Source organism: Mobula hypostoma, chromosome 23 (assembly GCF_963921235.1).
Source record: "Mobula hypostoma chromosome 23, sMobHyp1.1, whole genome shotgun sequence".
NCBI lineage: Eukaryota > Metazoa > Chordata > Chondrichthyes > Myliobatiformes > Myliobatidae > Mobula > Mobula hypostoma.
The window spans coordinates 10,138,226-10,158,967 of NC_086119.1; the positions used below are offsets into that span (position 1 = coordinate 10,138,226).

Sequence of the window (20,742 nt, forward strand, 5' to 3'; positions counted from 1 at the left end):
TATTGTAGTAGGGACAGGATATTCAGAGTAGGACGATGGAGGAATGAGCATGTTGTAGGGAGATAAAGGAGACCCAAACAGGATTGGTAGCAAGCAGTTAAAGTCTGCAAAAGGCTCGAATCAAGCCAATATCTGTAGTGCAAGGTGAACTGGAGTAAACTCGTTCCTGGATACCAGCCTACCAACAGTTTCATAAAACTCCAGGACAGAAGCTCACCGTTGTACGTACAGTACAAGGTAAAAGCAGAACTGTACACAGCCCACGGAGAACATAGGTGCTGAAGCTTGATATTGCAGAAGGCTTACTTCACTCTATGTATAGGATGGCACGGTAGCACATCGGTTAGTACAACGCTCTACAGTACAGGCGGCCGGGGTTCAATTCCCGCTGCTACCTGTGAGAGGTTTGTATGTTCTCCCTATGACCACCTGGGTTTCCTCCTGGTGCTCCAGTTTCCTCCCACAGTCCAAAGACAAACCGGTTGGTAGGTTTATTGGTCAGTGTAAACTGTCCCATGATTAGGCTAGAATTAAATCAGGGGAATTGCTGCGTGGTGTGCGGCTTGAAGGGCCGAGAGGGCTTATTCCATGCTAAATCTCAATTATAAACAAAGAAAAAGTATACATAGCATATGTGGGATAGAGATAGTGGGAGAAAAATAGACAGGAAATAGTATAAGAATAATAAAAGCTTTGGATTGGGGAGTATTCGTTTTAAGTTGTGTGACTCCCTTGTTGACATCAGCTTGTAATAAAGAAAATGTTTATTCTGAAGTGAATTGAAATAGGCTTGACGTGAATTCTTTATGTCTACAGATATGTTGAAATGGAACCACCTTAATCTCCGTGTTTTAAAACATATTTCCTCTCCTCCTTTGCCTCCAGCTAGGATCCTAGCATTTCCTATTCAATAGCTGTTTTGGAAGACCTTGATGGAAATATGGGCAAGGCTTCAAGAGCTATTCTGTCTTCTTTCACAAAAGCAAAAATGGGAGATGTGGGCAATAAAGCCAGAGTTGCCAGCATCTATAGAACTAAACAAACTACCTTTGAACCGCAATGACAACCAGTACTTACCATACAACGCTTTTCATTACTTCTTCAACAACCATTGCGTCCACTTTTGCTTTGATTCAGTAGCGGGCGCATACCGCACACTGTTCAATTTTTCCATGCCCAGTGACTTCAGCACACATGCTCGGCGATGACTGAATGTTTCAAAGCTGTATTTGCCATGGTATGCCCCCAAGCCACTTGTACCTGTAAACAGGCAGGACACTTACTTTTGCAAGATTATGCATTATTTGTAAAAATTGCAAAAATACAATTCAGGACACACCCCCACATCACCTTACACGTTGTACACAATTTACATAATATTCACATGACATCAATATTTCTTTCTGAAGCAAACCATTAGTGATATATGTGAGTTTTGGACATTTTGCACCCTTACAATATGGTCTATAAACTCCTCCTAGTCATGTATCTTTTGAATGTTGTTATGATAACCGCATCAACCACTTTCTCTGTCAATTCATTACATATATATCACCACACTCTCTGTCTGAAGTAGTTTCCTCCAAGTGCCTTTTAAATCCTCACATCTCAACTTAAACCTATGTGCTCTGGTTTTTACTTCCCATTCCCTGGGAAAAAACTGTGTATATTCACCGTTTCTATGCCCCGCGTGATTCTGTACACCTCTACCCTCAATCAGTTATCTTGCAAGGAATTAAGTCCTAGCCTTCAACCTCTCCCTATAACTCAGGCCCTTGAGTCCTGACAGTATCTTTATAAGTGTTGTTTGTACTCTAGAAACCCATTGCTGAACTCCCTTCCCTGGGAACGTTTGGTGCCTCTGGGCCTATGCTCACTGGAGTTTAGAAGAATAAGAGGAGATCTCATTGAAAGTTACCAGATATCGAAAGGCCCAAGATAGAGTGGATATGGTGTAGATGGACAATCTGTTGAGCCAAAGGACCTGGTTTCATGCTGTACAACTCTATAACTTTACTGCTTCCTTACATGCCCTGGTCTGCCCTGGAGGAACATATTCCCTTTCCTTCCCAGTGCAGCCTGTGAAGTCCAACCTATGAACAGGAGAATAAATGCACATGTTGAACTCACCCACGCCTCCAAATGGGAGAGTGTGGAGAGTATAATGGATGAGGCAGTCATTGGCTGTGACTCCGCCACTGGACGTCTTTGCGATCATCTTCTTTATCAACTGCACAAAGAAAAAGAGGAACATGCAAAACACAGTTGTAAGATGTACTGCCCGGTTAGATCTATCCTAGAGCTGGAGATCAACCACTATGCAGCCTTTCCATCATGGCCTTGAGACACTCCAACATTGCAAGGCTCAGGACAGGAGCATTTACATACTGAGCCAAAGCAGGAGGTGTTGGGTTTAAGGATGAAGAATCGATTTTGTTCACCATATACTGTACATTTACATGTATTAGGAATTTGTTGTGGTGTGTTGGCAAGTTATGCTGCAAAATCAACAACATTCAATAATGATAAAGAATTGTATAAAAAATAATGTTAGAGGTTATAGTACAGATATAATATGGAATAAAATATGAATAATTATTTAAATACCAGCATGTAAACAGCATTATTAAAAGGTTGTTTATTAAAGTGTTTATAGTGCCTATAGAAACATAGAACATTGAAAACCTACAGCACAATTCAGCCCACAATGCTGTGCCGAACATGTACTTACTTTAGAAATCACCTAGGGTTACCCATAGCCCTCTATTTTTCTAAGCTTCATATACCTATCCAGGAGTCCCTTAAAAGACCCCATTGTATCCATCTCCACCGCCGCCACCGGCACCCATTCCATGCACTCACCACTCTCTGTGTAAAAAACTTACCCCGATATCTCCTCTGTACCTACTTCCAAGCACTTTAAAACTGTGCCCTCTCGTGTTAGCCATTTCAGCCCTAGGAAAAAGCCTCTGACTATCCACACGTCAATGCCTTTCACCATCTTAAGTACCTTGATCAGGTCACCTCTCATCCTCCGCTGCTCCAAGGAGAAAAGGCCGAGTTCACTCAACCTATTCTCATAAAGAAGCTCCCCAATCCAGGCAACATCCTTGTAAATCTCTTCTATACCCTTTCTATAGTTTCCACATCTTTCGTGTAGTGAGGTGACCAGAACTGAGCACAGTACTCCAACTGGGGTCTCATCAGGGTCCTATATAGCTGTAACATTACCTCTCAGCTCTTAAACTCAATCCCACGGTTGATGAAGGCCAATGCACTGTATGCCTTCTTAACTACAGAGTCAACCTGCACAACAGCTTTGAGTGTCCTATGCACGCAGACCCCAAGATCCCTCTGATCCTCCACACTGCCAAGAGTTTTGCCATTAATGCTATATTCTGCCATCATATTTGACCAACCAAAATGAACCACCTCATACTTACCTGGGTTGAACTCCATCTGCCACTTCTCAGCCCAGTTTTGCATCCTATCGATGCCCTGCTGTAACCTCTGACAGCCCTCCAGACTATCCACAATAACCCCAACCGTTGTGTCATCAGCAAATGTACTAACCCATCCCTCCACTTCCTCATCTAGGTCATTTATAAAAATCACAAAGAGAAGGGGTCCCAGAACAGATCCCTGAGGCACATCACCGGGCACCGACCACCATGCAGAATATGATCCGTCTACAACTACTCTTTGCCTTCTGTGGGTAAGCCAGTTCTGGATCCACAAAGCAAGGACCCATGCCTCCTTACTTTCTCAATAAGCCTTGCATGGGGTACCTTATCAAAAGACTTGCTGAAATCCACATACACTACATACACTGCTCTACTTTCATCAACATGTTTAGTCACATCCTCAAAAAATTCAATCAGGCTCGTAAAACACGACCTGCCTTTTCCTGTCCAGTTCTTTGAAATGGTTAATTACCAAGAATTTTAATATCATCAGCTTAAGATGATGAAAGTGATGGGGCAAAGGGAAGGGAAATCCAGTGGACAAAGCCCAGATTGTAATTGCAAAAATATGGGCAACCCTACTTTTTCCACAAAGCTACTTTACAGCAGCAGGGTTATGGACTTGCAGGATAAGCATCTAAGGTTGGGACTTACTACACAGAATGCAGAAGAAATTGCCCTATCCTTTCTATCTCCATCTCCCAAATGAAAAGGCCAGGTTCAAATTAACTTCACGTTTGCAGTTTGTGGGAACATTTATGTTCAGCCATTTCCTTATCACTGCGGGGAGGCTATCAGCTCTGGGTCAGGCACATTCTCGATGGGAGGAAGGCAAGAAGGAGGAGGAGATACTTAGATTTCAAATGGGTCTTCTCACACAGCTGCTTTATGGGTAGATCAGGATTGAGAGACTGTCCTCTGGACTGAAAGAAATAGACTTGGAGGAATCTCGGAATAAAACACCATCTCTATCAGGCTTCTCCTCCCCTTCCCTTCCATCCCAAAGTGGTTCGAAACCCTGTTGTGATAGTGCCCTTCGGCACCACGCACCCTGTGATCTCACCCTACTCATTTAGACTCTGGCAGGGTGTGTCCCTTGTCAATTATCCAGCAAGGATTACAACCAGGGACCCAGCTTTATCCTTTGCCCTGATCATGCCCCCACTGCGTGATGAATTAAGGTTGAACCCTTTTCCTGGTTAATCTCTCTCAACCATTCGTGAGATTAACTGGTTTCTAAAGTCTAGTCCTCCCACTCTAGAACAAGAGTCTTGTCTTATCTTGTCCATACTGCACCAACCACCGCAGTGCAGGAGCAATGTGTGGTTAGTTGCCTTCCTCAAGGACACAACACACTGCCTCAGCTGAGGCTCGAACTCGCGACCTTCATTTCACTAGTCCAACACCTTAACCACTTGGCCATGCGCCAACATGTTATGATCATCTATTTCCAGTTAAATGACATCTTTAACAGAGCAAAGCACTTCTTAAACCATTGTTAAATAGAAATTGATTTCAAGCCACATATGGATGTGTTAGGGATGAGACAGAAAACTTGCTCAGAGATCTGAGCTTAACTGAGCATCTGAAAAGAGAGCGGGGGGAGATGCTTAGGGAGGAAATTGCAGAGCTTAAGGTTTGGGAACTGAAGGTGCAAATGGTGATTGGTCTGTAGAATTCATTATCTCAGGAATGGCAAGAACAAGCACTGGTAATCAGCGGAGACAGCAACCCTCACCTTCTTGTTGTGGGAGAAGACATAGAGAGCCAAAGGTTTGTCCCGCTTGTTGATGAAGGCAATGGCCTCGTCCACACTACTGACCGTGACAATGGGCAGCACCGGCCCAAAGATCTCCTCCTGCATTATCTTGGAGTCAGGATCCACATCAGTCACAACTGTTGGAGCTGAGCAAGTTAACAAGAGGCTCTGGTCACACACGCAAAAGATGTGAACTGCTGCTGAGCTGATTAAAACAATGCCAAGGCCCACCTGACCCTGTGTTGATCCACCTGCCCTCAGCAGCTGGCCGTAGCTGCACTGGGTCAGCCTCTGCCAGGTGTCCACACAGCCAACAGTTCTCCACTCAGCACTTCTCCAGTGTAGCGCATGTAGGACTGGCAGGAGAATGAAATGGGCCTCCTTTCACTTCTGACCTCAGCACTGTGACGGATAGCCACCAAGGCAAGGGTGTGTGCAGCCATTAGGGACGTACAGCCAACATGTTAAACCTCACTCTGTCCTCCCACTGCTTCCAATTCTGTGCCTCCCCTCCACCGTTCCCGACCCACAGCTCAGACCCTTTTCCAGCTCCCACCCCTCTACGCCAAACTTAGTCCGGACCCTGCCCGAGTCATATCCATGGCCAGAAGGCAGACCGGACAGACAACTCACTGCAGGTGAAATAAAAACTGGAGATCAGACAAACTGATCTCCCTGTTGTTGTAACCTGGGAGGTTTGAGGAAGGTCAAAGACTCTCAAAGACAGTCACTCTCCAGGGATGGTCAGGGACAAGGGCTCTTCAAGAGCAGAGCAGGGAAGAGAAAGAAACTCCCACCAGGGACTAGGGAAAGCCAAAGCTATGGGTGAGGGACGGAAATCAGCAGGAATTATTTCTGGTTCAGTTCCTCAATAGGACAGTGACCTGGGCTGCGCCTTACTGATCAGAGTGTAAACTAGTAAATATTTGCCTGATAAGCCAACAGCACACATCATTGCACTGGTATTTTGCTCCTTGTGGTATGGTGTCTGTGTGTAGTAGAATCAATGATCACAGCCATAACAAGTACCTATGTAGAAATCTCCTTCCTCATTCTGACCCCCGTACGCCACATTCACTCCCTCCAGCAAGGACATAATTCTCCGAAAATGTCGCTGGTTAATGACTCGTCCATAGTCCGGGGATGTCTGGGGGTTGGATCCATAAAATTCCTAAAAGTAGAGGAAACAGGAATATTAAAACAATACTTTAATGGTCAAACCATGAGGAAACAGAGTCTAATGCAAAGGATCAATGGTACCAGAGGCTGGGAAGGGTAAACAATAAACCATTGCCCCATCACCAAAACTAATCTCTTAAATGGAAGGCAAAATACAGACTGCACTCATCATCTGAACTCAGAATCCGAAGTTGGAGGCCTTTTGTCTGCCTGTCTGTGACTCCAGGGCCAGGGACTGGAGGCTCAGGGTTGGAGGTCTGTCTGAGGAGTGGGAGGGTAAATGGGAGGGTGAGAAAGGGGTTGTCTTGTAATGTTGTTGTTGTTGTTGATTGTGCTGTTCTGTTGAACATTGTGGGCATGTTATGTTGGCGCCGGAAAGTGTGGCAACACTTGCAGGCTGCCCCCAGTACATCCTTGTTAACACAAATGACGCATTTCACTCTATGTTTTGATGTACGTGTGATAAATAATTCTGAATCTGAGTCTTCTTCAGCATTTCGTGGGACTGTTCAGTTCCTCAGCAGCTTGAGAATCCGAGTTCCATTTTAAGTCCTGCCATCCTTGCCCAGTCCAGCTAATACATGACACCAGTTCCACACCTCATCATCACCCCCAGCTACTGTTTTGAAATGGAATAGCAAGTTGCTGGGCTCATAAAAATGCTGCCACAGACTCAGGAATGAAGCCCAACAGGAGATGTACAGATGGACAGGATCCCTGACCTTACTCACAACAACCACACTCTGAGAAATATCTGCATGAAAAGGTGAGTGGAGAAACTGGGGATCCAGCTACCAGAACAAATTCACATCAGGTCAAGGATCTCACTCATCTTGATAAGCTGTAACGAAAGCACCCATCACACCCAAGTAGGTCAGATGCTGATTGACCTGCTGTTCCCTTTGTACTCACTGTAGTAGCGGAGCTGATCTTCTCTGCCACTTTATCTTGGATACTTTTGTCACACAGGATGTAGTCCGGGGCGATGCAGCTCTGGCCACAGTTAGCGTACTTGGCCCATGCTATACGCCTAGAAAGGACAAACCAATTATTCATGAACAGCCCCTTCTCTTCTCCTCACCTTCCCATCACCTCCTTCTGGTTCCCCTCCTTCTTCTCTTTCTCCCATTGTCCACCATCCTCTCCTCTATCAGATTCCTTCTTCTTCAGCCCTTTACCACTTCCACCTATCATCTTCCAGCTTCTTACTTCCCCTCCCCCACTGAACCAGCTTCCCCTTTACCCACTCTCACCTATCACCTCCCAGCATCCCCTACCCCACCAACCCACCTTCCCCCTCACCCAATCTCACCTATCACCTGCCAGCTTGTACTTCTTCCCCTCCACACCTTCTATTTTGGCTTCTTTCTTCTTCCTTTCCAGTCCGGATAAAGGGTCTTGCTTGAAACGTTGAATATTCATTCCCATCCAGGGATGCTGCCCGTCCTGCTGAGTTCCTCAGCATTTTGTGGGCGTTATTCATAAACAGCCAAAGGTGATGGCTGAAAAATTCAACCTCTGCTCTGTTTAACAAAGGCTAATGAATCCCTAATGAATCACTTAATGAATCCTGCCCAGAGGTTTCCTCATGCCCAGCTATCTAACCTTTCTCAGCAGTCATATCGAAGCAAAGCTGTCTCTACAGTGTTACAAATGTGACATTTTACACATTCCCCCCACCCCAACCACAGGTGAACCTGCAGGCAACGTCCAGATTGCAGTCCTTATCGATGTAGCATGGGCTCTTCCCGCCAAGCTCCAGGGTCACCGGCGTCAGGTGCTTGGCAGCAGCTTCCATGACGATCTGGCCAATGGCAGCACTGCCCGTGAAGAAGATGTGATCAAAGTGAATGCTCAGTAGTTCGGTGGCCTCCTTTTCTGCTCCATTAATTACAGGGTAGAGCTCCTTGAAGAAGGAAGACACTTGGTTCAAGGAAAACAAACCAGCCCAATGCGCTGTGCCTCAACTTGCCCCGAAAGCCACAGTTATACTGCTGCCTTCTCATTAGATTATGTGACATTAAAACAAAAGCTCCCATCCTTCCACCTGGTGTGTGTGACTGATTTAAACAACACAAATTTGGAACCAGAAACAGTTTCTTTCACAACTCATTGATCCATCAAACATACACTGGCCCCAGCCCACCACTCCCTTCTCTATACCGGTGACTATCAATCACCCACTTGCTTCCAGTCTCACAACTTCCCCTTTCTTCTTTATACAGTATTCTCCCTTCTTCACTCCTAATGCAACGTCCTAATATAGGGTTTGTACCTGAAATATTGACCCCCACCCCACCTGAATCTTTCCCAATGACGCTGCTCACCCTACTGTGTTTCTCCAGCAGATTGTTTGCTACTTCAGATTGTGGCATCTGCCGTCCCTTGTGACTATCAAAGGAATGTGAAAGCAAAAAGAAACACAATTTTAGGTTGATGACCCTACAACAGAACGAGGAAGAACTGTAAGGTAAGTAAGTTGCAGTGAAGTGGGAGGGAATGCATGATCAGCAGGAGAGTCCCCGAAGAGTGATTGTTACAGATGGTGCTGAGAGAGGGGAATGAAGGATTATTTATTGCAGCTGCTCTGTCTGGAGGAGGGGTGAGATCAACAGGGGGAAAGGAAATGGGGGAGCTGTGAGAAAAAGGAAACAGCCATTAATGAAACTAAAATATCTTCATCCCTATGGAGAGAAAAATATGGTGATAATGTCACAGGTTAATAACCTTACTCCAGACAGGATGGGTAGGATGGTAGTGTAGCAGTTAACATGACACTTTACAGTGCCAGTGATCAGAGTTCAATTCCTGCATCTGTAAAGAATTTCTACATAATCCACATGACAGAGGGGATTTCTTCTGGGCACTCTGGTTTCCTCCCATATTTCAAAGACATGAGGTTCAGGATAGTGAGTTGAGGGCATGCTAAGCTGCCGTCAGAAGCATGGTGACACCTGCAGGCTGCCCCCCAGCATATCGTCAGACTGCGTTGGTCGTTGATGCAAATGATGCACAGCACATGTTACAAATAAAGCTCATCTACCTAATCTAGATAGATTCAAAGCTAACTAGAAATGCTGGTTACGTGAATAATTGAACAACAAGTAATTAACCAGTCATTCAGTAGTTTCAAACTGTTTTATGAGGACTCACTGCCACCTTCCCAAGACAGTTATGGGTAGTCAGGAAATGGCCATATCACAAAGAAAATAAAGCACAAGAACATAAGACATGACAGCAGAATTAGGCCATTCAGCCCATCAAGCCTGCTCTGCCAGTACATCATGGTCGATTAATTATCTTTCTTGACCCTATTCTCCACCTGTTACCTTTGATGCCCTTAATAATAAAGAACCTATTAACCTCTGCTTTAAATATACCCAATGACTTGGCCTCCACGGCCATCTGTGGAAATTAATTCCACAGATTCACCACCCTCTGGCTCCTTATCTCTGTTCTAAAGGGACATTCTTCTATTCTGAGGTTGCGTCTTCTGGTCCTAGACTCCCCCACTATAGGAAACATCCTTTCCACGTTCACTCTATCCAGGCCTTTCAATATTTGATAGGTTTCAATGAGATTCCCCTTCATTCTTCTAACTTCCAGTATTAATCATTTCACTCCCAGGATCATTCTCGTGAACCTCCTATGGACCCACTGCAATGCCAGCTCATCATTTTTTAGATAAGGGGCCCAAATATTTTGAACAGTAAATTTTTGGAGCTATCAGATATAGATCAATAGTATCTAATGGGATTGGTCACAAAATGAAACAGTGGTCATCAGGCTGAAAAATATAAGATTGGTGTAGTGAAGAAAAGTTACTGCATTATGTAACATGAACAGCAGAGATGGATCAAGTGAGTATAGATGGACACCAGAGTCACTTTTGTGAACAGTGAACTTACTTAAAATAGTAGTTTATTATTTCCACCAGTCCTTTGCTGTTGAATTATACAGTATTGGAGCACTTAAAGCACCTCCAGAACATATCTACTCAGCTGTGTGAAAATAGAACATGCTACAAATACTTAGGAGCTAAGAGCTGGGGTTAGGAAAGCTTTCAGCTGCATTCCCTTTAGGCTCAGGCACAAACTATGCCTGGATGGATAATGCAACCTGTCATCTTTTTAGATAATATTGGCTTTCCCATTGTTACCCATTTGGATTCACAGTTTCTTTCCGGTTTCCACCATACAGCCAGGAACAAACTGAAAGTAACTGGGTCCATACTGCATCGGGCACCTGGTGCCTAACCCTACCACCTCCATCTGTGACTGGTAATTTCAGTGGGTCAGGTTTTCTTGTTCTGCAACACTTCTGCCTTCCTGAGATCTGTTGTGAGCGGTGTGAGACAGGCGGGATGTCATGTTGTCCTGGTTACTGAGGTGCCTGGATGCACAGCTCTGGCCGCACTCACCTTGTCCAGGTACTGAGGGAGCAGATCCGCCAGCAACTGGGCGGTATTTCCACTCACTTCCGACGGCTTCAGGACTGCGGCGTTTCCTGGGGACAGGAATATAACTCTAATTACCCTGGATTTAGAACTTTTAAACAGGCCATTTTGGCCGAAAACAGTTATGCTAGCGTTCCTGTTCCATTCAAGCCTCCTCACATCCCATCAACACATTCTCTTCCAACAGCTGTTCAGTTGTAGGTGTCCTTTCCATTTATCCCAACACTCTGTGCGGTGTGGAGCTCCACACTCTCCTGAATTCCCCACTGGATCTTTCAGTGCCTGGTATGGTTGTCACAAGTGGTAACTCCCTCAAAACCAAAAGAAGCCTGTCCCTATTCTGAAGATCTCTGCTCGGTCACCTTTCCCCATCTTTTCTCTGGAGAAAGAGCCCCTCCTGCCACAATCAGTCCCACTGAGCCTCCCTTGACACAATCAGCATAACTTTCTTTTCTCCATCCTACTTACTCAACAGAATCCCCTCATCCTTTCTCTCTCATGAACACTCTGTAATGATTAATAAACCACTTGTATGGAATCAAATGACCTTGTCTCAGGGCTGGGTGTGTCTGTACTGCGGCATACCCTGCCCCGGACACTCCTCCACTGCCAGCTGCCCCACAACCCTCCAACGGCACTGCACCCTCGCCATTCCCAAAAGCCTTTGCTCCTGCCAGATTGACAAACTGCCCCCTGCTCTACATTAACAAATGCAGTACTGTGCAAAAGTGTGAGGCGATCTAGCTATAGTGTCTAGGACTTTTTCACACTACTATATACCTTAGTATATTTTATGTATTGCACTGTACTGCCTGTACAGCTACTGCAAAACAACAAAAATCATGATATACATCAGTGATAATAAACCTTATTCTGATATGTTATGGTTGAACTCACCTGGGTAAAAGGGGTGTGTCAACAGTGAACTGATCCAACAAGGATGTTCCCTTGTTCAACCTCTGCCAGGGTAGGTGTGGATAATTGGTTGGAGTGAGGGAGAGGGGAGGTGAGGCCTTAGAAATCAGCCAGGGTCCCTACTCCTGATCTCTATTCAGACTCCTGGTTAGTAATCAGACTCTGGGTGAGTGCAATTGAGTGAGCCGGCATTCCCAGAGGTAAGCGGTACCAGACAAGCGTGGAGTGGCCTCCAACCCACTCACTTCCCACCAGGGAGACCAGGACCATCACCTCTGGACCACACACTGAACCATGGTCCTAACATGGAACGATATCTTCCGGAGAAGGGGCCGAAATGACAGTAGAATTCCACAGAAGTTTTTTAAAATAGTGTAAGAAAACATTAGTAGGACACAAAGTGTATCCCTCCCCATCAGCAATAATATTATTGATCGAAATGTGTGAGTAATTAAACCAAGGCATACCTGCCGCAATGGCCCCAACTAACGGCTGGAGCACAAGGGCCAATGGGTAGTTCCAAGCTCCAATGATAAGAACCACACCCAGAGGCTCTCGGTGGATGTAAACACTGTCCATTAGCGTTGTCATGCTTTTTGACACGTACTCTGGTGCCATCCACTCAGGGAGCTTGTTCAAAGTCACAGTAATGTCATTCAGAATGCCCAAGATTTCAAATATTTCTGCTTCAAATTTTTCCTGCAAATTCAGACAGGAGGAAAGTCATTTTGTTTAGCACCTTTTCCTTTCTCCCTTCCTCCACTCAAGAGGGCCAGGGAGATCTGATGGTGTCAGGTATCTCTCACTTTGAGGAGGAAAAAAGATTATTTAACAACCACCTGGAACATCTCACTCAATGGCTCTGCCACTCACCCACATGCAACAGGAATATAAGGACACTGGCTGTCTTATAGATCTGTTCAAGTTCAAGTTCATAGCCATTCAACCATATACCACCAAATAAAACAATGTTCCTCCAGACCCGGGTGTACAACACAGTATATATAACTCACACACAACTACCGAGTAATTTTACCACAAATAAATCAACAAATAATGAGGTGTATTTATGATACAAGTTAAAAAGTAAACAGTATTACCTACTGGCACTTCATACATGGTGAGACCTGGGTGGTGGCAGGTAGTTCAGTAGTTTCACAGCCTGAGGAAAGAAGCTCCTATCCCATCCTAACAGTTCTTGTCCTAATGCTACAGTTCCTCCTGCTTGATGGTAGTGGGTCAAAGAGATGGTTGGATGGATGGGACGGACTGTTGACAATGCTAGTGGCCCTGCGTATACAGCACTACTGATAAATATCTCAGATGGGTGGAAGAGAGACTCTGATGATCCTCTTTGCCGTACTCGCAATCCTTTGTAGAGACTTGAAGTGAGATGCTTTGCATTTCTCATACTAGATGGCGGGCAACCGGTCAGGCCCCTCACAATGGTGCTCCAGTAAAAAAAAATCGGTTGGGATTGGGTGGGGGGCCTCGATCTCATCAGGAAGTGGAGATGTTGCTGTGCTGTCCTAAATAAAGAGGTTGTGTTAAGGGATCAGGTGAGATTGTTATGTGCACTCCCAGAAACTCAGTGCTCCTAAACGTTTCCACAGGAGAGCCATTTCTGTGCAGTGAGGAATAGTCAGCATGCAACTTCCTAAGCCCACAATCACCTCTTGCTCACATTGAGACTCAAATTGCCGGGATCTGACCATATGACCCTAATCACTTTCCATGGTTGGCACACTCAAGATCCAAGAAGAAACCGGATCCACTTGACAAAGACCATAAGACATAGGAGCAGAATTAAGCCATTTGGCCCTTCGAGTCTGCTCCATCATTTCATCATAGCCGATCGACTTCCTTCCCAACCCCAATCTCCTGCCTTCTCCAGACAACCTTTCATACCAACACTTATCAAGAATCTATCAACCTCCGCCTTAAATGCACCTAGTGACCTGGCCTCCAAAGACACCTGTGGCAAAGAATTCCACAGATTCATCACGCTCTGGCTAAAGAAATTCCTCCTCACCTCTGCTCTAACTGGACGTCCCACTATTTTGACGCTGTGCCCTCTGGTCCTCGATTTCCCCACCAAAGGAAATATCATCTTCACATCCACTCTATCCAGGCCTTTCAACATTCAATAGATTTCAATGAGATCCCCCCTCATTCTCCTAAATTCCAGCAAGTACCAACACAGAGCCTTTAATCACTGCTCATATGATAACCTTTTCATTCCTGGATTCATTCTCGTAAACTTCCTCTGAACCCTCTTTGATGTCAGCACATCCCTTCTTAAATCAGGAACCCAAAACTGCTCACCAGTGCCTTATACAGTCTCAAAATGACAGGGGACCATATTCAGTGGAAGGGCATTGTTAAGATTCAGATCACTCATCAAAAGCTTTATTTCCGACCTTGTGCAAGTCCTTGCTCAGCGCCTCTAAGATTTGATCTTTCTTGTTGGTCAACATTGTCTCCAGAGCCTTCAGCTGCTGAATGCGGAATTCCAGTCGTTGGGTTTTACCCTGGTTAAACGCGGCTCGGGCACCAGCTACCACAGACTTAATCTGATCCATGATGTGCCAAGCTCGCACAGAGCAACAGCAAGGTGTCTCCTTAAAGGTATCACGAGCACAGAACAAGATCTAGACAAAATATGAACATACAACAGGTTGTGTGTTAGAATTCTAGGTACCAGCACTGTATTCTAACAATTTTGCAATGGGTTATGGGCGAAGCATGTGGTGCACAGAGACATAACAAACTTCATGAAGGACAGAAGAATTGTACAGGCTCAAATGCCAAATGGTCTCCTGTCTGCAAGGATCATCATCATTATGTGCCATATCATATGTCGTGGGTGATCACTATCTTTCCAAGACCATGATTGTTCTTGGCAAATTTTTCTACAGAAGTGGTTTGCCATTGCCTTCTTCTGGGCAGTGTCTTTACAAGTCGGGTGACCCCAGCCATTATCAATACTCTTCAGAGATTGTCTGCCTGGTGGTAGTGGTTGCATAACCAGGACTTGTGATCTGCACCGGCTGCTAATACAACCATCCACCTCCTGCTCCCGTGCCTCACGTGACCCTGATGTGGTGGGGGGGGGGGCTGAGCAGGTGCAACACCTTGGTCAAGGGTGACCTGCAGACTAGCGGAGGGAAGGAGCACCTTACAACACCTGTGGTAGAGACGTATCTCTACCCCGCCACACACGTCTGCAAAGATACTGTTTGAAAATGATAATAAACAAGAGAGAACATATAACACAAGAGTTGTTATTTGTCCATCCTAGAGTTAATCTACTTTTTGAAAATAATGCAGTCTCAAGTCAAAGTCATAGTCATAGTCATACTTTATTGATCCTGGGGGAAATTGGTTTTCGTTACAGTTGCACCATAAATAATAAATAGTAATAAAACCATAAACAGTTAAATAGTAATATGTAAATTATGCCAGGAAATAAGTCCGGGACCAGCCTATTGGCTCAGGGTGTCTGACCCTCCAAGGGAGGAGTTGTAAGGTTTGATGGCCACAGGCAGGAATGACTTCCTATGACGCTCTGTGTTGCATCTTGGTGGCCTTCATCAATCGTGGAATTGAATTTAGGACCCTGGTCAGACCCCACTTGGAGTACTGTGCTCAGTTCTGGTTGCCTCTACAGGAAGGATGTGGAAACCATAGAAAGGGTGCAGAGATTTAAAAGGATATTGCCTGGATTAGGGAGCATGCCTTACGAAAACAGGTTGAGTGAACTCGGACTTTTCTTCTTGGAGTGACAGAGGATGAGAGGTGACCCGATAGAGGTGTGGATAGTCAGAGGCTTTTTCCCAGGGCTGTAATGGCTGCCACAAGAGGGCACAGGTTCAAGGTGCTTGGGAGTAGCTACAGAGGAGATGTCAGGGGCAGGTTTTTTTACGCAGAGAGTGGTGAGTGCATGGCATGGGCTGGAGTGCGTGGTGGAGGCGGATACTATAGGGTCTTTTAAGAGTCTTTTAGATAGGTACATGGAGCTTAGAAAAATAGAGGGGTATGGGTAACCCTAGTAATTTCTAAGGTAGAGACATGTTCGGCACAACTTTGTGGGTCGAAGGGCCTGTATTGTGCTGTAGGTTTTCTATGTTTCATTGTTTCTATATGAAGGATCTAGTTAATTCATGGTAGATCACTTTCATTTACTCAGCTAGAATCCAACCTATCAATCAACAATGAACTATCTGATCAGCAGAAGCTGCTGAAAGTTGAGTGACTCTTCTTTGTGTTCCATCTCTCTAGATGTTGTCTGTTCATTGCTCTTATGAATGGACAGCTGTGTTCCATACTCCTTCCCCAGGGTTAGATGCCATTCCACATGCCATGTGTTGGAGCTGAGTCCTGCCAGGGCTAAACACTGCTCCACATATTCTCCCAAAAGTTCTCTCTCCCCTAACTACCCTTATTAACCCACCAGCAGTTGACCTTGTTTACAGCATATCCCCTGCATAACCTTTGACTTATCCTATCAGAAATATTCTCTTTTTTCTATCCATCCCTCCTCCCCATATCTTAATACTAACTTGTTTCCTCAACTTCTCAGTTATGACAATGAGGCTTCCACTTGACAGACTTCCACTCTGTTTCTCTTTCCACAGATGCAGCCTGACCTTGCATTTTCTGTTTTTATTTCAGACTTTTTCCAACTACAGTTTTATAGAAGACACTTATAGGCAAGAGGCACCCGTACCATTACTTTACTTTATTATTGTTGCAGGTAAGTTTTTATAATGCAAAACTATACAAAAAGAACTGCACATAATTGAAGGAGGGAAAGGACTACTTATTTGGAATTTCAAAAGGCAAGTAGAGCCAGTCCATATATGCTTTCACTCTCAGCCAGAAATGCCTAGAAACGTTGTTGGTCATATTTTGATATGGAAGCCCATGATTACATCTCAGAGTAATGGAGTTAATTAACTAACGCATCTTCTGTTACCCTCTGCTGAGGAGCAAAACAAGTGAAGCTATATAAATGAAGCTGTATCCTTTTGGAAAAGTTCACCATGGCAACAGAAGCAGAATGTATGGAACTGAGGCTTAAATAGGAATGTGTGGCAAATTGTGTAGCTAATGCTAATTCTCAACTCTTATCTAGAAGATGTTTTGCATAAATTTCAAATCCAAAGAACAAAAGGACAATAAAAGAACAGATGGTAAAAATGTTACAGATAAGGAAGAAGCTTCAGAGTGATTGTCGAGGGAAGGGAATATTTTACTGAAACAAAGTTCTGTCCAGATCTTGATAAGATGTTTCCTTTGACACAAGGACCTTGAACAGGAGTCATTCTTAAATTGCTGCTTAAAAAAGTGATGAACAGAAATCTCTGCACTTGGGATTGAAAGAAGAGCAGAAATGCAAATTATTTTAACTATGTATCCCACAGCCTCAATCATTTACATCCTCTCAATACCCTATAGTATTTCCAATGTGGAGCACACATAACCTACGAATTCCCAGCTCCAGCTCAAATTTGTACTCTAAGAGACAGCAGAAACAACTATGATTCCAACCACAAGAAAGTCTGCAGATGCTGGAAATCCAAAGCATAGACACATAAAATGCTGGAGGAACCCAGCAGGTCAGGCAGCATCTGTGGAAAAGAGTAAACAGTCTATGTTTCGAGTTGAGACGCTTCTTCAGGACTGAGAAGGAAGGCGGGGAGATGCCTGAATTATAAGGAGAGGGGAGGGGAAGGAGGCTAGCTGGAAGGTGACAGGTAAAGCCAGGTGGGTGGGAAAGGTCAAAGAAGGTGAAGAAGGAATCTGAGTGGACCACAGGAGAAAGGGAAGGAGGAGGGGACACAAGTGGAAGTAATAGGCAGGTGAGATGAGGTGAAAGGTCAGAGTGGGGACTAGAGGGGGAGGCGAATTAGTTCACTGGAAGGAGAAATCGATATTCATGCCATCAGTTTGCAGTGTACCCAGACAGAATATAAAGTGTTGCTACTCCACCCTGAGGCTGGCCTCATCTTGGCACAAGAGGTGGCCATGGATCAACATGTCAGGATGGGAATCGGAATTAAAATGTTTGACCACCGGCAAGACCCATTAGTGCAGATGGTGCAGAGGTGCTCGATGAACTAGTCCCCCAATTTACGACAGTCTCACCAATGGACAGGAAGCCGCATCGGGAGAACCAGATACATTAGATGACAACACTTTTCAAATCAAACCAGATTATGTTTCTACAAATAATTAGTTGTTTCTAACTATCCCAAAGATTAATTCATACCTGCTTTTTGTTTGAAATGATACCGAGCCCAAACAGGAAACAGGAGATTAGCAAATCACTGCTTCAATCACAAGTCTCTTCTTGAAATTCAACTTTCTCCAGGAAAGAAACCAACTCCTAACTATTAATCAGGTTTTGCCCAACATCAAATTTAAACCAAGGTTCCACCCCAATGGCCTTGGTAAAACAAACCCCCATTTTATTCACGTTCCATTGATTTCCTTTTAAAATTCCAGGAAACCACTAAGTCCACAGATCTCTAAAATCGAGGTTTCATTTAAGGAACTTAAATAAACTGTGAAATGATTTTTAAAAAATGGAGGGCTATGTGGGGGGGGGGTGTAGGAAGGGTTAGATTAATCTTACAGTTGGTTAAAAGGCCAGCACAATGTTGTCAGCTGAAGGGCCTGTACTGTGCTGTAGTTCTATATCTAAATTAAATAAAAATCAGAAAAAATTACATATGCTGGAAATGTGAAATATGGACAAAGGACTAAGTAGGTCGAGCACCATTCATAGAAAGAGAAACAGTGATAATGCTTCAGGCCAAAGCCTCTTCTTCAGAACTAGAAAGAGAGAAAATGCATTAGTTTTAAGTTTGCAGAAAAGGTAGAAGGAAGATAGATTGAATAAAGATAATCTCTGATTAGATGAAGTGAGAACTGAGGCAGTATTATTGGAGAGGAGGAGAGCTGAAGAAGGATCCAATAGGAGAGGACAGTGGACCATGGGAAGGAGGAGGGAAACCAGAAGGAGGTGACGAGCAGGTGAGGAGAAGATCTTGTTGCCCTCTCACCCCTTCTCCCTCCTCACCTGCCCATCACCTCTGTCTGGTTCCCTTCCACCTTCCCATGGTCCACTGTCCTCTCCTATTAGATATTTTCTTCAGTTCTTAATGTCTCTTTTACCTAACCCCACCCTGATCCAAGCACCTCCCCCTCACCTGGTCTTATCCTTCCCCTCTAGCAACCTGCTTATTCAGTCTTCCGCCTGCTTCCTTTCTGGTCCCGATGAAGAGTCTCAGTCTCAGATATTGACTGTTCATTCCCCTCTATTGATACTAAGTTCCTTCAGCATTTTGTGTGAGTTGCCCACGATTTCCAGTGACTGCAGAATCTCTTGTATTTATGAAGTTGAATGTATTTACATCTTACATCCATCCCACAAAAATCTTTGCGTTATGACTCCATTGCGATGTACAGACACGTGAATTTCTACCTCTAATAGCTTGTAGAAAGAAGCTGTCCTGTAGGCTTTTGGTCCTAGCTTTAAAGCTGTGGTAATGTTTGCCAATCAGAAGCAGCTGAAACAGTTTGTGGTTGGGGTGACTGGTGTCCCCAATGATCTTCCAGGCCTTCTTTCTGCCCCTGCTGCTGTAAATGTCCTCAGTGGAGGGAAGTTCACATCCCCAGATGTGCTGGGCTGTTCGTACAACTCTCTGTAGTGCCCAGTGATCAATGTTGGTGCAGTTCTCGTGCCAGGTGATGATACAGTCAGTAAGGATGTTCCCAAAGGGGCCCCTGTAGAAGATCTCGAGAATTTGGGGTCTCATGGTCCTTCAATCACCTGAGGTGGAAGAGACGCTATTGTGCTTTTTTTTTGCCACACAGTTGGTGTGCACAGTCCAGGTGAGATCTTCGGTGATGTGTATACTGAGGAACTTGAAACTACTCACCCTCTCGACTGCAGACCCATTGATGTTGATCGGGGCGAGCCTGTCTCCGTTCCTCCTGTAATCCACAATCAGCTCTTTTTGTCTTTTGGACATTGAACATTGGTTGTTATCTTGGCACTACGTTGTCAGGGTGTCAACCTCTCCTTTGCGGGCTGTCTCGTCACCGCTAGAAATAAAGCCAATCACTGTCGTGCCATCTGCGAGTTTGATCTGCAGATTGGAGCTGTGTGTGGCAGCACAGTCGTGGGTGTAATGGGAGTAGAGGAGGGGTGAGGGATCTCAGACCAGGGAGCTCTAGCCTTGCTTTGGCCAGGACAGGGAGTGAGAACAGAATTGAGGGCAATGATTTAGGGAGAAAGAAGATGTCTAATTGACAGCTATATGGAAAGTCTTCACCAGCAGAAGCAGAAGAAATGAAAAGGAGCTAGGGTGGGAATAAGTATGTTTGAGATATCTGTGGAAGTCTATGGGTTTATTGTGGCTGGTCTGGCCTTTGGGATAGAGATGGATGGAAACAGGGTGGAAATTGGCAACTGAAGTGATGATAATTTTGAGTTCAGTTTGAGAGTAGAAGCACTCGGTGTGTTGGGTAACATGAATAGGATTGAAACTGTTACGTACCCCGTAACTGGGTTGCCAAACCAGCAGAAATGGATCACTCAATTGGAGTCTGGATTACTAGAACTAAGGAAGTTTTATTAAAGAAACAAGCAACACAGTACTCTAATCAAAAGGATAATAAATGCAACAGTTCAGCAATGATAAACACACATGCACACAGAATTAAGATAACAGGATTAATCAAGCTCTATCGTTGTCTAGGGGTAATTGACCAGTTTCAAAGTGACGCAAAGTTCAGTTCAATTTAGTTCAGTTCAGTTCGCAGTAATCGCTGCCGTGGCGATGGACAGTGGGGGGGAAGGAGAGAGAGAGCAAAACGAATGAATATTCAAGGCTTCCACACAGACCTTCGCAGTCAGCTTTCGGGCGAGTCCTTTGTGATGTCATCTGAGGTCACCG

At 44.7% G+C, this 20,742-nt stretch overlaps 1 protein-coding gene across 1 annotated transcript in view; it reads right to left on the bottom strand.

Moving 5' to 3' along the window:
* LOC134336640 (aldehyde dehydrogenase family 3 member A2-like) overlaps nucleotides 1-20,742 on the bottom strand; it is a 28,392-nt gene that overhangs the window by 6,576 nt on the left and 1,074 nt on the right. Inside the window, exons 2-10 of the mRNA XM_063030971.1 lie at nucleotides 14,194-14,424; nucleotides 12,241-12,472; nucleotides 10,823-10,908; nucleotides 8,100-8,308; nucleotides 7,315-7,432; nucleotides 6,253-6,394; nucleotides 5,203-5,369; nucleotides 2,131-2,230; nucleotides 1,078-1,260 (exon numbers count right to left, since the gene is read on the bottom strand). Coding sequence (XP_062887041.1) covers nucleotides 1,094-1,260; nucleotides 2,131-2,230; nucleotides 5,203-5,369; nucleotides 6,253-6,394; nucleotides 7,315-7,432; nucleotides 8,100-8,308; nucleotides 10,823-10,908; nucleotides 12,241-12,472; nucleotides 14,194-14,355 — 1,383 coding nt within the window. The 5' untranslated portion in view covers nucleotides 14,356-14,424 and the 3' untranslated portion in view covers nucleotides 1,078-1,093. The remainder of the gene's footprint in view (nucleotides 1-1,077; nucleotides 1,261-2,130; nucleotides 2,231-5,202; nucleotides 5,370-6,252; nucleotides 6,395-7,314; nucleotides 7,433-8,099; nucleotides 8,309-10,822; nucleotides 10,909-12,240; nucleotides 12,473-14,193; nucleotides 14,425-20,742) is intronic.